This window comes from Chlamydotis macqueenii, chromosome 4, assembly GCF_036417535.1.
Source record: "Chlamydotis macqueenii isolate bChlMac1 chromosome 4, bChlMac1.mat, whole genome shotgun sequence".
NCBI lineage: Eukaryota > Metazoa > Chordata > Aves > Otidiformes > Otididae > Chlamydotis > Chlamydotis macqueenii.
This window is the reverse complement of record NC_141559.1, coordinates 69,135,482-69,157,676: the sequence shown is the minus strand read 5'-3', so window position 1 is coordinate 69,157,676 and position 22,195 is coordinate 69,135,482. Positions and strand designations below refer to the sequence as shown.

Sequence of the window (22,195 nt, the reverse complement as noted above, 5' to 3'; positions counted from 1 at the left end):
GATTTAAGATCGTGCTTTAAGACATAAAATAATGCATACCTTGCAAAGTTGTAAAGGAAAACGGACTTTCTGTTGCTTTTCTTTCCCTAGGGTTTTCCTAGCAGAGAACAAAGATCTAGGGTGTTAATTTTTTTTTTCCCGAACTCATGTAACACATGTCTCTGTAGCTTACTAGAGTGACACATGTAGTAAGAGCCTAATCTTTGTAAAAAACATACAGGAAAATTTATTTGTGAGCTCTTAGATGCCATGTTTTTTTTTTGTTGCTTGTTTTAGGAAGCTCACTACAGTCCATGAGGGTGAGCATGTGAGGGCCAGAGTGGAGAAGGTGCAAATGTGATCTAAAACATGGCAAAAACCCCAAATCAAACCTGGCAGAGATAGAGTTATCTGGAGTCCAAACACCTTACAGAAGCTCAGTGGGGAAATAAACTTTAAAGACCCTTTGCTCATACCAGTATGTCGAAACCCAGTGGACATCATTAACTATTATTGTTCTGCTGAGTTTGGGGGCTTTTTACTGGGGTGTCCTTGATGAGTTTCCTAGCACTGCCGATCATCTGAGCCCTGTCCTGCTCCCAGTGAGGGACATGAGTCTGTTCCTTTGCATGAGGCAGTTGTGGACTCCCCAGCCTCCCGGTTGCAACCAAGCAAAACCTTTAGAGTTTCAATACTTGAGCAAGGACACTCAAGTCAAGCACTTGATCCTTAGGGGGCACTTCCAACTTGAGCTATTCTGTGATTCTATTACTTCTCCTGTTGACCTAAAACCAGGTGGATCCCTTGGGGGTGAGGGGAGGAAGGATGAAAAGGTGTTTGAGGACCCCAGTGGTGCAGATGCAAGTGGGAGAGCTCACTGGTACTCGAGGCCCTGCAGAAATAAGGGCCGGTGGGATAAAGGGAGGGAGGTGGCAAAGACATGGGGCTGGAGTCCCGCATGTGAGAGGAAACGAGGATATAGAGGAGGGTCCCAGCTCCCAAACTCCCCATCTGCCCAGTCACCTTCCCCTGCATGTGCTTGTGCCTGCCTGAAGGCTGGGCCATTTCAAAGCAGCCTTCCTTTCCCAGGTGAGAAGCCTTGGCTCCTGGTAGCCAGTCGGTATGGGCTGACTCGAAGTGCCCTAATTTTTAACATGTAGTGAGCTGGTGGTTTTTTTTCAGTTGTTTTTACCTCGAAATCAAAGCCTGAGGAAGTATTTTGTTTAGTTCTTGGGGAAACTGCAGTAACTGCAGTAACACCTCAGACATGGAAGTTTAACTGGAAATAAACCTCCTAATCAAAATACCTGGCCAGGAACCGAGAAACCTCAGACAGGCAATCCCTCTAGTCCTTATTTTAAAGCACATCGATGGAAAAATCCTTTCACTTTCTCCCTTAAAAAGACTGTGAGAACCATTTCCTCGCCCCCCACTGCCCAAAGCAGGGTCCGGTGTGTTTGCGCTTTGCGAGGCCGTTTCGCTGCGGTAACTGCGGGGGGGTGAGGACTTCATCCTCCCCGCGGAGGCGCGGGGCCGGAGCGGTCAGGCCAAGTTCAGCACTTGCCCGCCGATGACAGTTCCCGCCCGTCACCCTGAGCCGGCGGCCGGCGGCGACGGGTGGCCCGGCAGCTCCCCTCGCCTGCATCCCCGCAGCATCCCCAGTCACATCCCCCAGCCGCATCCCCGCAGCATGCCTACAGCACCCCCCAGCTGCATCCTCGCAGCATCCCGCAGCCGCATCCCCGCCTGCATCCCTGCAGCATCCCCCGGCCTCTTCGCTTCCAGAGCAAACGACGGGGCCCTCATCCTCCCGCCGCCCGTCGTTCCTGGCAGCCGCCCTGCTTTTTCTCAAGTGTCCAGCGAAGAAACAGCAGAAAAACAACAATAATAATTTTTTTAAAAGAGTCTTAAATTGGAACTGTCGAGTTCAGTTGAGTTTTAAGCTTTCGCGGTGAACGGAAGCAATGTCCAAGACACCGGGGAAGGGCTGTGTGTGGGAAGGCTTGAGTTCACGAGTGGGTTTTGTAAAGGCGCCCAGGGGATGCAAAGAGGGGATGAGGGCACTGAGAAGCCCTGGGTAATGCCGCAGGGGCCGGTGATTGCCAGCCGTCGGACAGATCTGCCTGTCCCACTGGAAACACGCATGTCTTTGTGTGATCCCGTCCGTGCTCCTCTATCGCCCTGACCAGACCTTGGGGTGGGCGGGTGAGGGCGGCACTAGGGGGGAGAGGGTCTTGGCTTCAGGGTCCGACCTGATTTGCAGCACTGAGTGGGACATCCCCACCCCACTCAGTTATTCCTGCCGAAGGAAATTCTGCATGTGGCTCTTTAGACGCTTTAAACGTGCGACAGAAATATTTAGAGCTGAAAAAGCAGGGAGTGCCTGCCGGGCTATGGGAATGTGAAGTCCCTCGCCTCACAGCGTGGGTGCTATGCCGTGGCAGTTGCGGTGCGTTTCCGTCATGCAGTGGTTAAAATCGAATGTTCATTCATTTATTAAAAAAACAAAAACAAACCAACCAAAAAAAAAACCAACAACAACAACAACAAAAAAAAAAAAGACCCCAGCAACCTCCAATGAAAAAACAAAAAACCAACCAAAAAAAAAACCAGAATCACCCAGGGTAAATCTTCACCTGGCTGCTTCTGGGGGCTGGGGTGGGGGACCTGCCGATCCCGCTTCCCTCGGGTGCGTGGATGGGATTCCCGGGGGAACGTGGCGCTGGATGCCCCGGGAATCTCAGCTGGCGGATGCGGTGGAAAGGCCCTGCTCGCCCTTTTTCCGGCTGTCCCGTACGGGACCGTTCGAGGCCATATATCCCCCCATCGAGGAGAGTCGGGGCTTTCCTCCCGCGCTGAGGGCGCGCACAAACGCAGGGGTTGCCCCGGCCGCGCTGGCGATAGGGGCAGCGGGAAGAGAGCTGCGCCCCCCCCCCCCCCGCCCTCGACGGCTTTGACTCCCGCATCCCCCGCCGGGGCTTTGTCGTGCCGACCCCCTCTCGGTTGCCCTGGGTGGGCGACGGGGGGCGGCCGCTCCTCCTGGAGCTCCCTCCTGTCCCCGCTGGCTCGCTCTATGCACGCCCGCGGCCGCGGAGCTGCAGTCGGGGGGCTTGCGATGGCAAACGGCGGAGGTCCCGCAGCCTGGGGAAGGGCTGGGGGTGCCGGGGAGGGACGGGACAACCCAGGTGCCCCTCTCAGAGGAGAGAGGGGCTTGCTGCGAATGTCATCAGGGCCTTGCCGCCGAGCCCGGCGCTTTTCAGCCACATATGGTGGGTGGATTTAGGTGTCAAAAGCCGGCGAATTAGAAATGGTAATTGTCCGTCATTATGGGTGAAACGCGATCTATCACAACAACTGGAACATGTCTGGGCGCTAGCAAAAATAATTTGAATGATTAGCGATCATTATGGATGTCAAGCCGCGTCCATTAAGTTGTATGAAGAAATTACCCTTGACGTGCGAAATCAAACTGCAAACACACAGGCCTGGCATTGAGGGGACCCTCCCTGCCGGGCCGCGGGAGGCCGGAGCAGCCCGACGGGCGCTGCCAGGGCCCGGGCGAGGCGCCGGGGCGACCGCGCTGTTGGGGCCGGGCCCTCCCGCCCCCCGCTGCCCGCCGTGGCCCCGCGGCGAGGGGGCTCTGCCCGAGGACTGCGCAGCCAGGATCACGGCGGGGGGTGGGAAGGGGGCAGAGGAGAGGCACTCGGCCGGTCGGAGGAAGTTTTGCGAGGTGAGGGAAGCGAGAGGGCTTGCGATAGATTTTTTTTTTCTGCACCCTCTCCCTTCTTTTCTGATCCTGAAATAATTTGTTCGCAGAAACGAAGCAGGTATTTCAATGCCTTCTGGAGGTGTTTTCGGTAAAACCACGCCGTTGCGGTCCCCTAGGCCACAGCCTGACACGGACAGCTAAGCACAACATCCCCAGGGTCCGCGAATCCACGGCGCAGACCGCGCTTTTTAAAACAACGCGCAAAAGCTTTTTTTTTTCTTTCTTTTTTTTTTTTTTCCCTAAGAGCGAGGAAAATAGTCCGTTTCTTCCAGGCATTTTATTTTTTTTTAATCTGATAAATTAGTAAATTTCAGACAAATGGAAGGAACTTTCAGAGTCGTTGGCAAAACTTCAGTCGGCTGCCCTGGACCGCTGTTTGTGACGGCCAGTGAGCGCGTGTGCTCTTTTCTTGTTCCTGCCGCTGGGAAAATGCAGTATGTCCGCAGAAGTGCCCCCTTTGCGAATAATTTTTTATTATTATTTTTAACGGAATGAAGGGAAAGGTGAATCGTCTCTTTTTTTTTTTTTTTTAATTAGCCAAGGAAAAATCATTTCTTGTCTGTGTTCGTTCGGAAGAATCGTGGCATCTCGCAGAGCGGAGCGGCCACGTCGCCACCTCTGTGAACCCGCTTACCACCTCCCCCACGCAGGACACCGGCCCTGCGGCTGCTTGGTGCTGCCTTTCGGGCTGCATCGCCCCCCCCCCCCCCCGCCCCCGGGCACCCCCCACCCGTGACCGCGCGCCGGTACCGAAAGGCGAACGCCGGGCAGGACCAGTCCCCTCCATTTCACTGTCCCGAGCGGGCAAGCCCGTTACAAACCTCGCCACGAGCCGAGCTCCTTCCCCTCCCGGCCTCCCCGGCTTTCTTCGTACGGTTTGTAAACCTGTATTATTCCCGCGCAAGCCAAAAATAATATTAGTCCTCTCCACGCGCATTTCATCCCTAATTATCGCTCGAGTCCTGTGCGACACAAAGGGTTTCCCCGGCCGGTTTAAAGCGCAACGCAGCGCGGGTTCGCTCCTCTCTAGGAGCAAAGCGCGGCGGGGGGGCCGGAGGGGGGCCGCCGTCGGGGGGCTGTACCGGGGTCACCGGTGCAAGCGGGGTCCTCAGACCCCGGAGCCGACAGGCGGGGTCTGGCGCTGAAGCGGCGGGCAGGGGACACGGTGCCGCCACCGCTTGCGGGGTTTGCTTTCCGCAATTTGGGAAACATAGCGGCAACCCGCAGCCTCCTGCCCCGAGCAGCCCCCTCCTGCCCCCTGGCCCCAGCCCTGCGGCCAACCCCCCCGCCCCCGGCGCACCCACTCCCACGCTGATGCCGTCCGGCCCCGGGAAGCTGAAAATCAGACCCTTCTTTTGCCTTTCCACCCGTTTTACAGTTTTCTGGCCGTTCTTGCTCGGTGTGGAAGCACTGTTTTGGTTGTCAATCGGCCGTGCACGAAAAGGCTGCGTGTAGCTTTTTTAGCTCCCATGCTTTTTTTTTTCCCCCTTCTTTTTTAAGAAAGAAAAAAAAAATGTTTGAAATCCCTACGAGGACTATTACCTGGATATGTATGTTTTATCAATAGCTGCATCCCTGCTCTGATAGGAGGGCCCCCAGCTGCCATTGCTGGTGGCATCCCGCAGCCCTTCGCAGGTGGTCCCTGCGGGTCGCCCTCCGCCCGTGGCCGGAGCTCTCGGAGCCGCGCTGCTGCCGCGGGAGAGGGAGGCTTTCCTGGCCCGGATCCGGCTCTGTTTCAGCCGAGGATCCGTTGCGGGTTGCCAGCAGCGTCCTGCGGGACCCCAAGCCTCTTTACTACCGAGGCAGCTTTTCGGCAAAAAGCCGCAGGCGCACCTGAGAGACTCAAAACGGCGTAACTCGCCGCTCCCCCGTCCTGTTTTTGGTTTGGTTTTTTTTGTGTGGTTTTTTGTTTTGTTTTGGTTTGGGTTTTTTTTTTTTTTAGTGGTTTGATTTGTTTTGTTTTGTTTTTCCCAGGGAGCGCCCCGACAGTGGCTCTCATGGCCAGCATCCCTTGGGCCCAGCCCGGTGGCGAACAGCTCTCCCAGCGCTGGGGAAGGAGGCGAGGACGGCGAACCGGTCGCGCCGAGGGCTCCGCTTTCAACCCCCCCCCGCCGTCAAACCCGGCTGGGACGGGCTGTGCGTGCGGTACCGGGGGAGGGAGTAGCCCTCTCCCCTGCCCTCGCCCACTCGCCGGCACCACTCGCCTTCCCGCTCCGCTCCATCTTTCCGGAGAGAGCGGGGGTTCGCATGCGGGTGGCCGAAATTCTCTCCCTCCCTTTGAGGAAAAAAAAAATAATACAAACACAAACTATGTTTTTTTCAAAGGACAAATCCCACCTGCGGGTGAGAGTCTGCCTGCTCCCGCTGTCGCTGGGCAAGGCGTCGGACACTAGCCGTGCGGGACTGCCGCGGTGCGGGGAGGGGAGGGGGACTTGGCGAGGGTCTCCGGGCAGAGCCTGGAGCCCCTGCTCGCCCCCTGGGGAGGGAGCGCTCCCCCTCAGGCCTGATTTGGGCTGGGAAATGTCTCGTCTGCCACCCGGTTCTGCTGCCCGTTTCATCGCGTTCTTCCCCGCAGCAGTGAGCAACGCCAAGGAAGAGCCCGAAGAAAGACCTGCCCTTTATTATTCCGTTCACCTCGGGGAAAAAAAAAACAACCAACCAACCAACCAAAAAACCCTACAGAAACAAACAAATAAAAAACAACCAAAAACCCCAGCCACCGCCGCCACCGGCGTCGGGCTCCCCTGCCCGCTGGGCTCTGGTTTTTCGGCCGCCCAGATCAGGCCCGCTCCGCCGCGGGTTCCCGGTCCTCTGTGGGCGGGAGCATCCCCGCCTCGGGCCCCGCGGCCCTGCCCAGCCGAGCAGCTCGCCTCGGGCCCTTCGGTGCCGCAGCTGCGGGAGAAGCCGCGGGGAGGGCGGCTGGGGCTTCCCCGCCATCGGGGCGCGTTGCTTTCCCACCCGACGGGAGAAGCGGACCGGAAAAGTGCCTGGGCCTGCCGGGGAGAGGCCCTTAACCCCCGGCCACCTTTGCCCCCTGCTCCCGGGAGCCCCTGGGGGTCCGGGCAGATGCTGCGCTGCCGGGGGTAGGGGGGCTGCAGTCGCGGATTTCTAACTGACAAGTGTAGGGGGAGAAGAAATCTGCGTGGTTTCCTGGTTTATTGCCCTGCGAGCGAGCGGGAGGAATCTGAATACAGGCAGAGCCGGTCCCTGCGCCTGTGCGGATGTTTCACGCACCAACGCGAGCGCCCGCGGAGACAAACGCAAAGATGTACACAGTTTACATTACATTTTAACAACCGAATTTCTTGTAGCTGCGGTAGTTTTCCCCTCCCCCTCTTTCTATGGCCACTGCTTTCTCTTCTTTAAGGCTGGAGCTTGTCCATGGCCAGATGATGGAAAACGATTCCCACGGCTCCGCTAGGGATGCGGGGTTTGGGAGAGAGGCCGAAGCGGGGAGGTGTCATTAGGGAGATTGTTCTGGTGCTGGAGCCGCGGATGTGCTGGATGTGTGTTCGGGGAGGGGGGCGGGGAAGGTGGTGGTGGAGAGAGAGTGCCAGAGCCCAGGTTGTGCTGATAACACAAACGCCTAAAATCCCGAGTAATTCTTTTGGCCTCGGTACAGTTACGCGGGGGTTACCAGGGGTTTTGTCATTAAGAAAATACAAAAGAACTCAGAGCTTTTGTTTCATATTTCAAACCGTAAAATTATAAACAAAATCAGGAATAGAAACGCCTCCAAATTCCCGTAAAATTCCATTAAATTATCGATTACATTTTCCCGACGCAAAATACTGACGTTTCTCCAAACACCGGATTTTGTCAACGTCAAACGAAGCCACTCTCGATCCGTAAATATTCGATAGTAAACACAGTCCTAAAATTCTAAAGTGACTTCACTCGGTTCGTCTTTTTCAGCAATTTCTGTCTCGAGTAAAACGCCTCTTAATTTTACCGGATTGAAGGAAAAATAGTTTGACGCTTTCTCTCGCCTGTGCCCCCCAGCGCTGGAACCCGGAGGACCGCGGGGAAGCTCTAACGACCGACGGTTTCTTTTCATATCGGGCGGTTCCCTGCAGCGCTACATCCGCCAGCCAGCACGGAGGAAAATAATAAAACACGGTGTCCTATGGAGGGGAAAAAAAAAAAAAAAAAAGAAAAGGAACGGAAGAAAAAAAAAAAAGGCTTCGAAATAATCCTCACTCACGAACCGGGAGCCCGATGGGAACCATAACCGGCTCTGCCACCAGCCGCCCCGGCCGCCTTGGGTCCCCGTACCCACCGGGGCCACCCGCCCTCCGCCGGTGTAAATTGTCCCATCGAAGCCATGGGAGGCAGCGGGTCTGAGTCCTGAGTGGGGTTGCAAGCCTCACACGGGGCTACAGGCGGTGAAACATCCCCAGGGGCAAGGGAAGGAGCGGAGTGAGCTGTCTGCGGGGCAGCAGGGCTTCCCTTCACCTTCCCGAGTGGGGGCCTGCGCCGGCCACCCCAAACTTCCATTTTCCCGGGAGGGAAAGCGGTGGAAAAGGTAAAAGGAAATAGTAAAAAGAGGAAAAAAAAAAAAGATAAAAAAGATACAAACGGTTCGGGATCGGGCCCAATAAATGTCCGTCCTCCCGCATCCTGCCAGGTCTGCTCTGCAGAGCGCCCTTCTCTCCAGGGCCGCGGCACCGGCTGGATTTGCCCACCCGCCCGGCGGAACCGAACCCAGCCCAACCCGAAGCACCCCACCCACCACCTCCTCCCCGGGGCCAGGACGGTTTTAGGGGCAGACAGCCCGCGCTGGGGCCGGGGCAGCCGCCACCGCCCCTCGCCCCTCCACCGAGGGCAGCCGGGGGCGCAGCCCGGGTGCATCCTCCCGGGCAGAGCTGATGGCCCGAGCCTGGGGAAAGCGAAATCAGAACCGGAGAGGACCGGGAAACCAGCAAGGGTTGCGAGGGCGGTGGCCGGGGGGACGACAGGGCAGCAGCGGCTTCCTCCAAGCCGCTCCGTGCTCGGGAGCCGGAGGGAAGCGGCTGCGACCCGGCGGGGAGGGAAAGAAGCCGGCGGCGATGAGGAATCGGCGCCGAGGTAACGCGGACCCAGGCAGGGCTCCGTCGGCGCGGAGGAACTACGGCAGCCAGTGCCGGGCCCGGTCCACCGAGCGCCACTGCCCAGCCCCGGCTCCGGCCCCCCGGGCGGAGCTGCCCGCCCCGTCGGGGAGGGCCGCGGGACGGCAGCCGGGGCTATGCCGCCCGCACCCCGGGCTCGCCGCGGACGGAGGCCTGGAGGGGACTCAGCCCAAGGCGGGCGGCTGCCCCGAGCGGCTGCGGCGGGATAGAAGCGGTCGAGGCCCCGTCCCACAGCCCCAGCCCATCCACAGCCCCAGCCCATCCGCAGCCCCGGGCTCCCGCAAAGAGACCGCGATCCGCCGGCCCGGGAGCTGCCGGGGGGTCGAACCGACGCGGCCCCTGTGAGCGGGCAGCCCCCGGCACAACCGGTTTGATGTCCCCGCGGCACCGACCGCACTGCATCCTCACCCGCAGCCGTGAACAAAGCAGCGGGGATCGCTCCGTCCCGGACACGCGTTATCACACAGCTCCTAAAGGCCCCTCAGCGTCCCACCGAGGAAACTGGCACCGCGCCGTGCGCACAGGGAGGGCCGCCCTGGGGACCGGGGTCTCCGCCGGGCCCCACGACCCCCGCCTGCCCTGCGAGCGCGGAAAGGAGGGACGCGCTCTGAACTACACAGCCCGGAGTCTGCTGCGGGAGGAAAGTCGCTGGGGATGACCCGCGTCCGCTCTGAGAAACTACACAAGCAGCAGAGCAAAGTGTTAAACTAAAGTTTATAAATTAAAAAAAAAAAGGAAAAAAAAAGTACAGCGGGTAGCTTACAAACATTCACAATTCATTCGAAGTAAATAATCTAGTTGAGTGCACAGTGCCATTAAAAGAGAAGGCGGGGGAAGGGAAAAAAAAAAAAAAGGCAACGATTTACCTTGAAATAAAGAGATTGTAATTACATTGCTGAGCAGATCAGAAATCCCCACCCCTGAAGGAGAGGTCTGCAGAAGAACTGCAAAAGGCACTGATGGCATTATAATTTCCCGTTACATCGATTTCTTAAAAAGCCTGACTAGAAATATTCACATTGAATATAAAAATAATAATAACAACAACAACTTTAATACAACTGGAAAGTGCGAAAAATCCATTAAGTCCTCCCTCCCCGAACATGGAAAGATCTCAGGAAAAAAAAAAAAAAAAGGAAAGGAAGAAGTCTGGAGTTTTGATATAAGTCTCACCCTTTTGTGACATATTTATCCTTTGCCAGGGATCATGGAGTACGGGAATAACATGGGCAACAAGAGCAGGGGGGATCTGAAAGAGGCTTCCTTACATTCAGCACCATACAAGGCACACTCAGTTTGCAACGAGTTGGAAGACCAAGGACTCAAACAGACGTCAAAAATAATCCTCTTTACAATCCACCGAGGGAGTCCTTGATCTCCTCTTTTGAGCTGCATTTGGTTTTGCGGGTTGTTTTTTTTTTTTCTCCTTTCTCCTCTCCTTTTTTTTTTTGTTCTTTTTTTTTTTTTCTCCTCTCTCTTTCTCTCTCCCAGCCAAGATCGAGTCTCTACCAATCCGAAGTGAAATCAAACAAACAAACGAGAAGTCTACACCAAATACACTGACAACATGGATACCATGAACTAGTTGTGCCGAATCGCGAGAGTCCTCGGCTGGCGGGGTAGGGATGGGGTGAGGGTCGGGGCAGGGGTGGCCGAGAAGTCCTACGTTGGAAGAGGAGAGGGTGAGGAACCATCCGAATAATATTAATAATAAAAATAACAATAAAATAATAATAATAAATACTGTCCAAGGCACCAAGAGCTGCAGCTGGGGCTCTACATCTGAGAAGCTGGATGGACGGATGGGGGGGTGGCAGAGGGGAGATGGGTTTCCTGGCTGCCAGTGCGTGTGGTGGAGGGATCGAGGGAGGGGTATGTATGTGTGCCCCTCACTGGGTGCCAGCGGCTGCGGCGCAGGTGGACAGAGCCCAGCCGGGCAGGCAGTAGTAGGGGTAGTAGTAGGAGGGCTGGAGGGAGAGCAGGGAGGGCGGCCGCAGCACCTCGCCGGGGTGGTACTGTCTCTGGTCGTCCCGCACCAGCACCTTGACGGCCACCTTCTTGGCGGCGGGGGCGGCGGCCAGCAGGTCGGCGGCCATCTGCCGCCGCTTGGTCTTGTAGCGCCGGTTCTGGAACCAGATCTTCACCTGCGTCTCGGTGAGCTTCAGGGAGGCGGCCAGGTCGGCCCGCTCGGGCCCCGACAGGTACCGCTGGTGGTTGAACCGCCGCTCCAGCTCGAACACCTGCGCATGGGAGAAGGCTGCGCGGGAACGCTTCTTCCGCGGCTTCGGCGCCGCCGCCTCCTCCTCCTCCGGCAGCAGCTTCCCGCACTTGCCCGCTCCGTCCTCCTCCTCCTCCGGCGGGCTGCGATCTGCGGGCAGGGCCAGAGCAGGGCAGTCAGGCACCGGGACACCCGCAGCGCCCACTCCCCCGCGCTCCTCCGAGAGCCCGCACCCGCGGCCGGGCGCGCTCCTCGCGGCCTCGACTGCAGGGACGGGGTGGGCGGGGATCCCCCCCCGCCGCGCCGCTGCCCATCTCGCCGCCAGGACAGCTGCGGTTTCTCGCTCCCCTTCTAGCGCCGGGCGCCCTCCGGGGCTGCAACCTCCCCACCCCCGGCGGAGGGCTCTCCCTCGCCCCGCGGGAGGCGTTTTCCTCCGGCGCAGCCCCGATCGTCTCCCGTTCTCAGACACCCTGCCCCCCAATCCCGGGACACTCCCGCCCTCCCCACGCGGGCGCGGAGGGGCCGCCGGCGGGGCCGCCCCTACCTGAGACGGCGGCCGACATCTCGCTGTCACTGAGGCCGGCGCCGTCCCGCTCCGCCGACTCCGGGGGCCGCGCCTCCTCCTCCGCCGCCGGCCGCCCCCCGCCCGCGGCTTCGGCGGGGCGGGCGCTGCCGCCGGCGCCGTCGTCCTCGGAGCGCCGCTCGCCCTCGGGGTCCTCGCTGAGCGCAGAGTCCGAGTCCCAGCCCGCCGGCGTCCGCGGGGCCGGGGTGCGGGCGGCGGCGGCGGGGGGCGCGGGGATCGGCGGGCCCTCGGTGGAACCGCACAGCCGCCAGCCGCCCGCCGCTCCTGGGGGCGGCGGCCGCCCCGCCGCGTGGCGGGCGCGCTCCTCCTTCTTGTTGAGGATGGCCTGGATGGAGAAAGGCGTCAGGGCGTTGCCGCCGCGGACGGCCATGGCGCGGCGGCGGGCGGCCCCGCGGGCGAGCAGCGGACCGCGCCGCGCCTCTTCAGCTGGGCGACCGCATCGCCGGCCGCGGCCGCGCCGGTGCCGGGCTCTTCTCTGCCGCCGGGAGGGCGGGCGCCAGCGGGGGCAGCCTCTCTGCGCCGCTGCCTGCCGGCCCGCCCGCCCATAGGGCCAGGGCCGGGGCCGCCGCCGCGCCGCGCTCCGCCGGGCGCCGCCGCGGGTCCCTGGCGGCGCGGGCGCTGCCTCCGCCCCGCTCTGTCCCGCCCCGCGCCCGCCCTCTCCTTTTTCTCCCGGCGGCGCTGTCATCCCTCACCGCCGCCTGACAGCGCCGGCCCCGCGCCTTCCCATTGGGCGGCCTCCGCGCGGCCCGCCCGCCGATTGGCTCCCCCGCCGCGGGGGCGACGCGGCTCCGCGGGGCGCGCGGCGGGGCGCGCGGCGACTTAACCCCTTGCCACCCGCGCGGCTCCCACCGCACCCCCCCGCGCCCTCGTGCCACCCGTGGCGGTCCCTGTCCTCGGCTGGGCGCGGCGGCTTCCCGCAGCGGGGCCACAGCCCCCGGGTGCTCCCCCTCCCGCCGCGCCTGGGCCCAGCCGGGCAGCCAGCGCTGCAGCCCGGCCGGCGGGGAAGGGTCCAGTCCCGGCGGGAAACGTGGCGGGGGAAGGGGCACAACGCCGCAGGCTGCCCAGCGTTCGGTGGGCGCTGCTGGGGGAAAACGGCTTGTTCCCGCTGGTGTGGGGGTCTGCCTGCGGCCGCCGCGCCGGGAGCGGGGCCGTGCGCTGCGGGGAGAGCGGCCGGCGGGGCTGGGGCGAAAAGCCTAGCCTGGCCTCCCAAAATGGGCTCGTTTGCTTAAAAGCGTCCTTGGTTTTGTCTTAGGGTCGGTCTCCGGCCCGGTGGGGCTTTCGACGGCCGTTTTAGGAGGGCACCCTCGGGCTGATGAAAGGCTGCTTTCCTGCAAACGATGCTTTCTCCGAAAGAAACCGGTCCGAGACAAGGAGTTTTTGGAAAGTATTGCACGCGCATGAATCGTGTAAATGCGACTCGGTGCCAAAATGGCAACTTCCCCCCCCCACCACCCCGAGCATCACGCCCGTCGCTATTTCAGGCATTTTTGGCCAAGAGAAAAATACCGGCAAGGGTACGTGAGAAACGAAATGCCAGCCCTTTACGGCCCTGGGGTGTTTTTTGGTGCTGGGGCGACAGAAGGAGCCAGCACCTATCGGACCGGCACCCCCAAACCCGGCTGTGCCCCGTAGCCGGGCCCGCGTGCTCCCGGGAGAGCGGCGCACCTCGCAGCGGAGCAGGGAGCCGCGATAACCGGTCAACAACGAAAAGCGGATCAATGCGATGAACAATCCCGCTTCCATCGGCGGCACGAGGCCGGAGCGCTCCTGTGCGTGAATGCAGGAAAACGGGCTTCACCCTTCCTAAAACACTCAGCCCGCTTTAATCGCCTTGCTTGGGCTCACTTATTTACCTTTTTTTTTTTTTCCCCTCCCCACCACGTATTTCCCGGGAAAGCCACCACTTCAGCTGCCCGAGGCTTCAGTGCCACGACACACTCAGGAAATATCCGAAGGGGAATTTTTTTTTAAGAGCTGGAGGGAAATAAGGGGCATCAGAGGAAGCTGCGAGAAATCCACTCAGGAGGGGCAGGAAGGGGGTCCCGTGCGGGCATTTCACGGGGTGCTCGACAGCTGGGAGATGAAATTTGGGGTGGGAGGATGCGCGGATGAGGAGGAGAGGGGAGAGGAAGGGCCCCGCGCTTCCAGGGGGTGCGGGTGGTGGGAACGGGACTGGCCGGGGCAGCTTCCCTGGCGTGCGGCTCTTTTTGCTGGCTCAGGTGCGGTGGGCGGACCGGCGGCTGCCCTGGGGCTGGGGCAGCGACTGGGAGGAGGAAGAGGAACCCCCCCGCCCCCGCCCCATGCAGCCTCCCTCAGCTTCCAGCCCGCCAGGTCCCTGATTTACAAGGCTTTGCGTCCACAGGCTCTTGGAAATACCTGCGGTTAGTTCACAATGGCTGTAATTCTCTGCTAATCGATCCAGCTCCTTCCCTGCCACCTCTTTTTCTTTTTTTTTTTTTTTTTAATTTTGTTTTTGGTTTTCTCCCGGGGCGATCTCTGCGCCCTCTTCCCGACCAGAAAACCGCCTTTTCGGGGAGGAAGTGCCCGGGGAGGCGGCCGGGAGGAGAGCAAGCAGCAGCGGCGGGGGAAAGGGGCAGGGGAGCGGCGGAGGGAGGCCGGGCAGGACCGGCGATCCCGGGGCTGCGGCGGCCGGTGGCCGGCTGGGTGGTCCCCCCGCCCAGCCCCTCCGGGGCAGGCTGGGATGAAGGGAGGGATGGAGAGAGAGGGAGAGGAGGACCCCCCCTGTACGCTCCCCTCCTCCCCGTTCCTCGCCGTTTGGAAGCGGCCCAACCCCACCTCTTGGGTGGGATCTGCCGTTTTACCGACGGGCATTGCAATGCAGCGGGGCAACCCCACGCCCCGCCGTGTCCCGTACCGGCCCCGCTACGCGCCCCTCCTCCCCCGGCTCGCTGCCGCGACCCCGCCAAACCACCCAGCCTCGGCCGCTCCCCCGGGCTGGGACGAGTCCCCCCCCAGCCCTGAGGGGCCCAGCGGGACCCTGGTGACACCGGGACAAGGCACAGCTCCAGTGCCCTCTCCCAGTATCCGGTGCGGGCGTGGGGATGTGGGAGCGGAGCCCACCCGCCCGCAGCGTGAGGGGGCTTCTGGCAGCCACCGGAGAGGTTTTTCCTGCCGGGTGTGAGGAAAGTTGCTCGCGGAAGCGCTGCGTGGGGCGCTGAAACGGGGCAGGACGTGTCCTGCTCACCGCCGTCCGACGGCAGCGTCAGGTAAACCGGTGAAAGAGCCCACGCGTACACGGCGCTGGCTGCAAAACCTTAAAAAAAAGCCTTTGTAGCGAGCACACGCTTTTTATACCCCACTATCTGCCCCCGCCGCCCCCGAGCCCGTCTCAGCCCTGACCCAGGCCAAAGAGCTTCATGGCCCAGGGCTGCCCCACGCTACGTTTCCCAAAGGCTGCGAGCTGGTAGGTAACACCTTTGCCCTACCTCATTACAGGTGATTTATTTTTTTCCTAGACAGAAGCTGTCTCCCCAGACTTGTTGCTAGTTTGCCTCCCGATCTACACAGAGCAATGCAAATCCTTGCGGAGTCTCCCGCTGGATCTTCCAGGGGCTTAGCTGGAAGATGGCAGTGGTACAAACAGAGCTCCTAGGAGGAATTGTCATCCCCCGTTGGTGATGGGGAAGATTCAGTTCATGGTTTTCACTTCGGCTGTGCTCCTCTCTGGCAAAGGCACAGAAACGTGCCCTAGACTACTTGCTGCTTTTGCAGGAAAACCTCAGGTCATCTGCTTCTGAACGGATTTTGACTCTATTTTTTAAATAATAACGATTTATTTCCAAGCGAATGTAACCATAGCTACACAGTAGGCGACAGTTGTACATCTCTAAGGCAAGTTCCTAGCAGGATTTCTCTATGCATTCCGTGAGGGACCTCACATGAGTAACTGCTGCAACACTCAGCCTTCAAAGTGCTTTTTGCAACTGATGTCAGGATCCTGTGTTGTTGCTGAGATGTGAACTGTAAGATGCTTCTGGACTTCGGCGAGAGAAGGATATACCACCTAAGAGAAAAATCGGAATGATTTTTAGAATCCATCTGAATATTAAACTTGGAGAATGTGCAAATGTAATGCTGACAATGAGAACTTTAATCTTACCAACTTGACAACTGCTTACCAAATTAGCTCAGTAGGTTTTAACAGCTGGTTAGCAATCTCCCTCTCTGCTCATATTCCTTACATGGGAAAAGCCCGTGTCCTTTAAGGCTCCTACAGGAGCTTCCAACCAAATGGAAAGGAATGCTTGGATCTTGCTGGTTGCCTATACACAGTGACACGATTTGACCCAGTTTTATCACTCAGAGCTGCCGTTTCCGGGAAAACCAACCCAAATCTCCCTCTTGTTGTTTCATCTTTACAACAAAAAGTGAAGGCTTGGAATGCAGAGTGCCAAGCACGAAAACAAAACTGCCAACATTTCACTTCCGTACACGGCAGTTTTTCTCCCGGATTATTCCTCCTTGCAAGACCCCGACAAGGAGAAGACATACGGACAATCTAATCTCCCAAGAAAGAGTGAGGATGTGTGATCACTGCCTTAGCTTAGTGCCCGGAGGCCAGGAGCTGCGTACACACTCTGTGCCCCACCCTGTAACCGTGCTCAGGTGAGACCATCTTTTGAAATAATTCTTCTCTTTGACTCTTTCCTTGTTTTTATGCTAGGCTTTCTGCTACCCCAGTAAATGGTTGTCTATTCATCATCTCCTGACGTATTTATCTGCAGGATAGAAACACAACCTGGACAAGACTAACTTGATTTGCTAATAAAAAGCAAACCGGTGTATCCAAATGGCCAAATGCATCTCACAATCATTAATTAAAACTTCTGATTTTTTTTTCCTGTGAAATTAAATATTGTGATATTTAGCCCACCTATGCAGCTTTTTATCTGTTTCAAGCAATTTTGAAAGGGAGTTTATTTATTTGCGCTCTCTCATAGAAAAATTGAAATAGATGATTGACTTATGCCAGAGTCCTATGCATGTAAGTCATCCATACCCTATCTGGTCGATCCACTTGTTACGATTTTTTCCTTCTTATTTACTAGAGCATTTTAATGAATATTCACCATATTACAGTAGATGGATTTGCTGTGTGCAAGTCTCCAGGCTTTTAAGAACACTCACAGCACAGATTAATCATTTGGTGTTTATTTGGTACAACATCATACGAAGTCCAGCTTTCCTTTACTGTTGCTCCTCAATCTACAAACAAGTAACCACCTTTCCTACTTTTTGTTTGAAATAGTTGAGCTCACTTTTCATGTATGATGGACTAACTCGGTAATTAAATCAATGGCTACATTGGGGTAACATTTAAATATTTTTATTGCTTCTGACACTTAGGTAAATCAAGTGAGCCTGCTGGCCTCTCAGGATACTGGAAGTGTTTACATTTATAAAGTGATTTCACATCTTTGTCTAAGAGTCATATCTTTATTGATAGCAAGTCAACAGTCATTTCATACTAATTTTTCTATCTCTTTATTATTCATACCAGGAGTAGACATCCTGATACTACCATCAAAGGTAACATTGAGGTATTACCATCAAAGGTAATATCTGGTAGTGTTTTGGCCTTATCTGTTACAAATTTACACAGACCACCAATTACTAAAAAATTTCAGAATTTGAGATCAAGGACTCATTTGTTTCACAGCCTCCTCATACTGGATAGGAAGCAAAGAGGGAAGCCAGGCAGGTTAGACTGAGGATCTCGCTCCATGGTCTGGAGGGTCTCTGAAGGGACCCCAGCCTCTCTGGGAGCTTTTTGACGCCTCTGGTGGCAAACTCGGCCCCCAGCTCTACGTGCTGTGTGACAGGGGAGTCTGCGCCTGCAGCTGCCTTACACGGCCACGGTGTTGGCCTCGCTGCAATCCACGCCCAATAACCCGTGGTGGGGCAGCCAAGCCAAGATGTTTGAGCACAGAGACCTTGGATCAGGCATTGGGTTTATGAAGTTAGAGCAATTAGCAGGTTCACCCTGTGAGTTGTTTCCACTGGCAATGATTTTGTATGTACAGTGACTGTACATTTCATCTGAACACTGCTTTTACATTAAATCCCTAATTCTTTTGGCTTGCTCAGTGAGAATAGAAATACATAAACTTCACAAATAAGTTAGTGACTGTTTTGTTCAGTTCACATGCAAATTTAACTGGCTGCTTGAAAATTAGCAAACGTGATACAAGTTGTCTGCAGGCAATACAGACATTCTTTGTATTTTCTGTGTGTGTCCTAGAAAATAGAGACTTTGAACATGGTGACTGCAAATATGTACCCTGTCTTGTCCTTATGACACTCGTTCTCTCCTCTCAGAATTCCCATCTTCATTAGCGTTGTCTTCGCCTGAATTTAGAGATTCTGAGTTACAGGTTGTCTCCCTCTGAGCATTTTTAAAGTGTTGAGGGGAGCACAGCCTGAGTGGGTTCTCAGATTATTCCAGTCATAGAAGTAGCTATTTCTATAATTTACTAGCCAGACACATTTTGAGATTTACTTAACAGAAGAAAAAAATATTAAGGCAGATGACAAAGAATAAAAATGTGTAATATGGCAAAAGCAGTCGGCACTCTGCTCGTTACATGAATGAGTGTAAATGAGATGGCTGAAGAAGTCTCCACTACTGAAGGACTCCCTTGAGTTAGTGGAAAACTCTTGCAATGTGATAGGGACCAGACGTGGGTAGACAAAATGTCAGTTTATGAATACCTTGGAAAACCAGGAAAGTATTTTTATTTCTCCAGGAGGTTTTTCAAGACAAAAGGATGCAGAAGTCTGCCTGTGAGTGAAACAGGGAAGGCAAAGGAGTGCTGGCTGGAAGGACGTTTTGGTAATACTTTCAAGATGGCAAGTTGTGATTTCCTGCACTACGGATGAGGTTATTGTTGGCAGGAGGAATGGGAACTTTCTGCTCTCCCTGCTTGGGAAGGAGGGCAGTGTGTGGTGTGGCCTTCTGGTGCTTTACAGTTGTGTCTGTATTTTATGAGACCTGATTAAAACTCCTACGCTTTTCTCTATACACTCAGCGTTCCAACTCCATATAGGACCACTGAAAACTGCTGCCTGTAGGAATCATTAAAACCCGGTGTTCAGCCAAAAATGCTGCATTCAACTGTCCTTTCATATCTCTGGAGGACTTCTGATGTGGCTGTATCTCTTCCACCTAGTGAACACTTTGTCCAACACCTCTCCTTTCGAGAAGGGCTGTGCAAAGCAATGTGCTATTTTGCATGAGATGTGCTCCTTCATCAGGAAACACATCCCTTAACAACGCAAAGTGTTACACTTCATAGCTCCAAAGAGATGTCTGCAGAATAGTCTTCTGCAAAATACACAACAAAGTCCTTGTAGTCTAACCTCCCTGTACTGCCACGATGATTGCCTGGTTGACTGACCATCCGAAACAGGAGCGGTATACACACACATTGACGAGTTGTGCTCCTGGCGATATTCGTATCTCTGACTTTGCCCGTAGTTACCATGGAGGGGACAAAAATCATCTGAAGGCAAAGGACCTTCACAAACAATAATATTGCATTCACAGGGTTTAATTTAGCTATTTTACTGGCTCCTCAAGAGCTAATGGTAGGACATCTCTTCAGCCATTGGATGTGTTGACCCCGAAGCCCTGAGAATTCCTGGCAGGCTCTGAAAGAGCAGCAGCACCTGTGGAGAGAAGAGCCGACATCCCTGCAGTCCATGGGGGCTATGGCAGCACCCAGCATGGGAGAACTTCCACCTTCCGACCACAAAGGCCTTGCTTCTTGGTTTGTGTTTGGCCAGGCACACTCCTACGGCTCCTAGAACTGCTTCCTAATACACGGTGGCTACAGAGAAGCAGGCCTGGACGGGTCATGTCACCACTGTGGTGTAAGGTAGCAGCTGTTTTTATGGAGAGTGTATTAAATGTCGGAACACCTGAATAATGAGACAGTGAGATCCTTTCAGTGAGGAAAAGACAAGACTACCAGCCTGTTACCCACAAATCAGTGTCAGGACAGGAATCTGTGCATTGCTTTGTTCCAACAGCCATATCCCTTTGGAGATGGGATGCGGTAGTGGTATTTCGCATGAACATCTCAGTGCCATACTCTTGCATTTAATAAAATCCTTTTCAAAAAGTGTTGATTCTGAGCCTCATTGCAAGACCAGCTTATGAAAATATTGGGATGTTACTGGCTGTAGCCAGCTTTGATATTAATCTCTTATTGTGTGCCCTAGCATCTGGGCTCCAGCTGACATGCAGAAATCCCCTGTGCATTTTCTCCAAGATGCAGAGAGTGTTTGATGATTTTCTTCAAGAATGAGCTTTATTTTCCCACCTGCTGGCTCAGCTGGTGTTGGATGTTGACTCTGTCCCAGTTCTTGTTTGCTGGGTCCTGGGAGCCTGAAAGGTGATTCCAGTCACACCAGCGTTAATAGCAAAAAATGAGCAATAAGGATGGCTAATGAAAAGGGGATTATAATAGCTCTAACTGATATTGTCTCAACTTCTCTTATCATCTTTACACGCAGTGGCTGGTAAAAGCAAGTGTAAAGGTCCCTTAGCCTGTGTCTAACCTGTCTGGATGTCAGTGCATCCATGTACTTTTGCTATCCACAAAAGTTCTTGGTCATGGCAAGATTGCCAGGAGGGAAAAATGGAGCTGAAGGAAGGACTTTTGAAGAAATGAAAGGAGGACATGGGCAGAGGGTGAGGTCAGGACCTACCTGATCCAAAAAGATGCAACAAATGGATGAAGGAAAGGAAAAGGAAAGTGGGAGAGGAGAGCAAGGGAGAAGCTAGAGCTGAGAGGGACCCTGTGAGGGAACTGAAGGGCACGGAATGGGAACAAATGGACGTGGAGCAGTGAAAGACGGATCAGATGAGAAGTGAGGATGGAGGAAATTAGATCAAGAAAGTGCTAGGAACAGGGGTCTGGAAAATGAGAGAAATAGAAAGGTCTGGGCAAGGTACTTGGAGTGGATAGCTTCTAATACACCTCCCAGTCCTGTTCCTCAAGAAGTTTGATGCACCTATAAGCATAGACCCATGCTACATGGAATTTAATATGCATATATTGTATTTATAAGCATACCACTAGATGGATTTAGACCTGTGCATGGTAAGGTATACAGGTATTAATGAATACAGAGTCAGAACTAGGTATTTGGGTATTCCTGTCAAAACCGGTGGCCCCCGGGGCGGGTGAGCGCGGGGCGCCCTGTGCTACCGGGCAGGCACCAGTTGCCATCTAGCGGCTGTTTCAGGACTGTCTCTGCCTGGAAAACAATTTTTTTTTTTTTTTTTTTTTTTTTTTTTCCGCCAACCAACCTGCAACCCAGCGATTACTGTTCTAGAGAATATTCGCACCGTTTGTCCCCCGCAGCCCTCTGAGTGACTCGCACAGAAGCAAAAGGTCTGCGAGCGGAGAACGGGCTTCGCTTTCCGCACTGCGCAATGGAGACCGGCCTCGCTTTGCAGTCAGTCAGCCTTCTAGGTGTGAATTTTGCAGGAGGAGAAGGTTGGGGAAGCCTCAAAACCGCTGAGCGAACCCCCAGCCCTGCTGGGAAAAGCCCGGCTCCCTTACTGGCAAAATGGCAGTGCTTCCAAGGAGCTCAGCAGCACCAGGATCTTCACCTCTTGCTCATAATGATTCTGGCCCCTAACAGGTTACTGGAACATGCTGGAGGTTTTTCTCTTTGTATTTTAGCATATTCACCCTTACTGGATCCCAACCAGACCAGGACATGCTGTTCTAGCTGTCGGGCAGGCGCAGCGCAGGTATCGGTCCAACGGATACGTTGCACTTTTGCTCTGCACCGTCTTTCTCCCCTGGTCGACAAAAACTGAAGAGCTGGTGCAGGTGGACTGTTTCAAGTCTGATGCCTTTGAGGGAAAACAAAAATAATTGGACTTATTTCCCTTTTTTAAAATGCTGCCAGTCACTTTCCCGTTCTTTCTTATTTTACAGAAGAAAAGAGGTGACAAAAGCTGAGAAAATTTGAGAAAGGTGTGAAAAGAGGGAGAGGAGCAAAGAAATGACATCTGGGAAGGATGCCCTGCATTCACTGGTGTCTTTGAACAATCCCATTATCTCAACACATCAAATGGACAAATCCCAAGAGAAGAATTAGGTGAACTTACTTAGAAAAGTGAAATAATAATAAAGTAAATTCTTAAAAGGGAGACCGCTATGAATAAATGGAAGAATTTTCCTTCTCTGCCTCAGTACAAAACGTCCCCACATCCAGTACTGTGGTAGTGTTTGCTTGTCTTTGTGTTCACTTGTGATGGATTATTCCATTTTGGATTATTGCCATTGTGGCATATAATCATCGTAGCAAATATTACCCAATTATACTTTAAGTACTGAGTACTTACACCCTGATCCTATTGCTGTTTTCAGAAGCACAGCTTCCCCAATTCTGAAAATACAATAAAACTGTATGAACATCTATTACAAAGTTATAGTGGTAACTGGACAGTGTTTTGTTCATGCAAGAAAAATGAAGCTAGCAATATGTCTGTAACA

The 22,195-nt window shown here is 55.2% G+C and overlaps 1 protein-coding gene across 1 annotated transcript; it reads right to left on the bottom strand.

Annotated features, from left to right (window-relative positions):
* Nucleotides 1–10,289: 10,289 nt before the first annotated feature.
* Nucleotides 10,290–12,027, bottom strand: NKX3-2 (NK3 homeobox 2). The gene is made up of 2 exons (XM_086747169.1): nucleotides 11,619–12,027; nucleotides 10,290–11,224 (listed from the first exon to the last, which is right to left on the bottom strand). The coding sequence occupies exons 1-2, from the start codon at nucleotides 12,025–12,027 to the stop codon at nucleotides 10,746–10,748; spliced, it is 888 nt and encodes a 295-aa protein (XP_086603295.1). The 3' UTR covers nucleotides 10,290–10,745.
* Nucleotides 12,028–22,195: the final 10,168 nt, after the last annotated feature.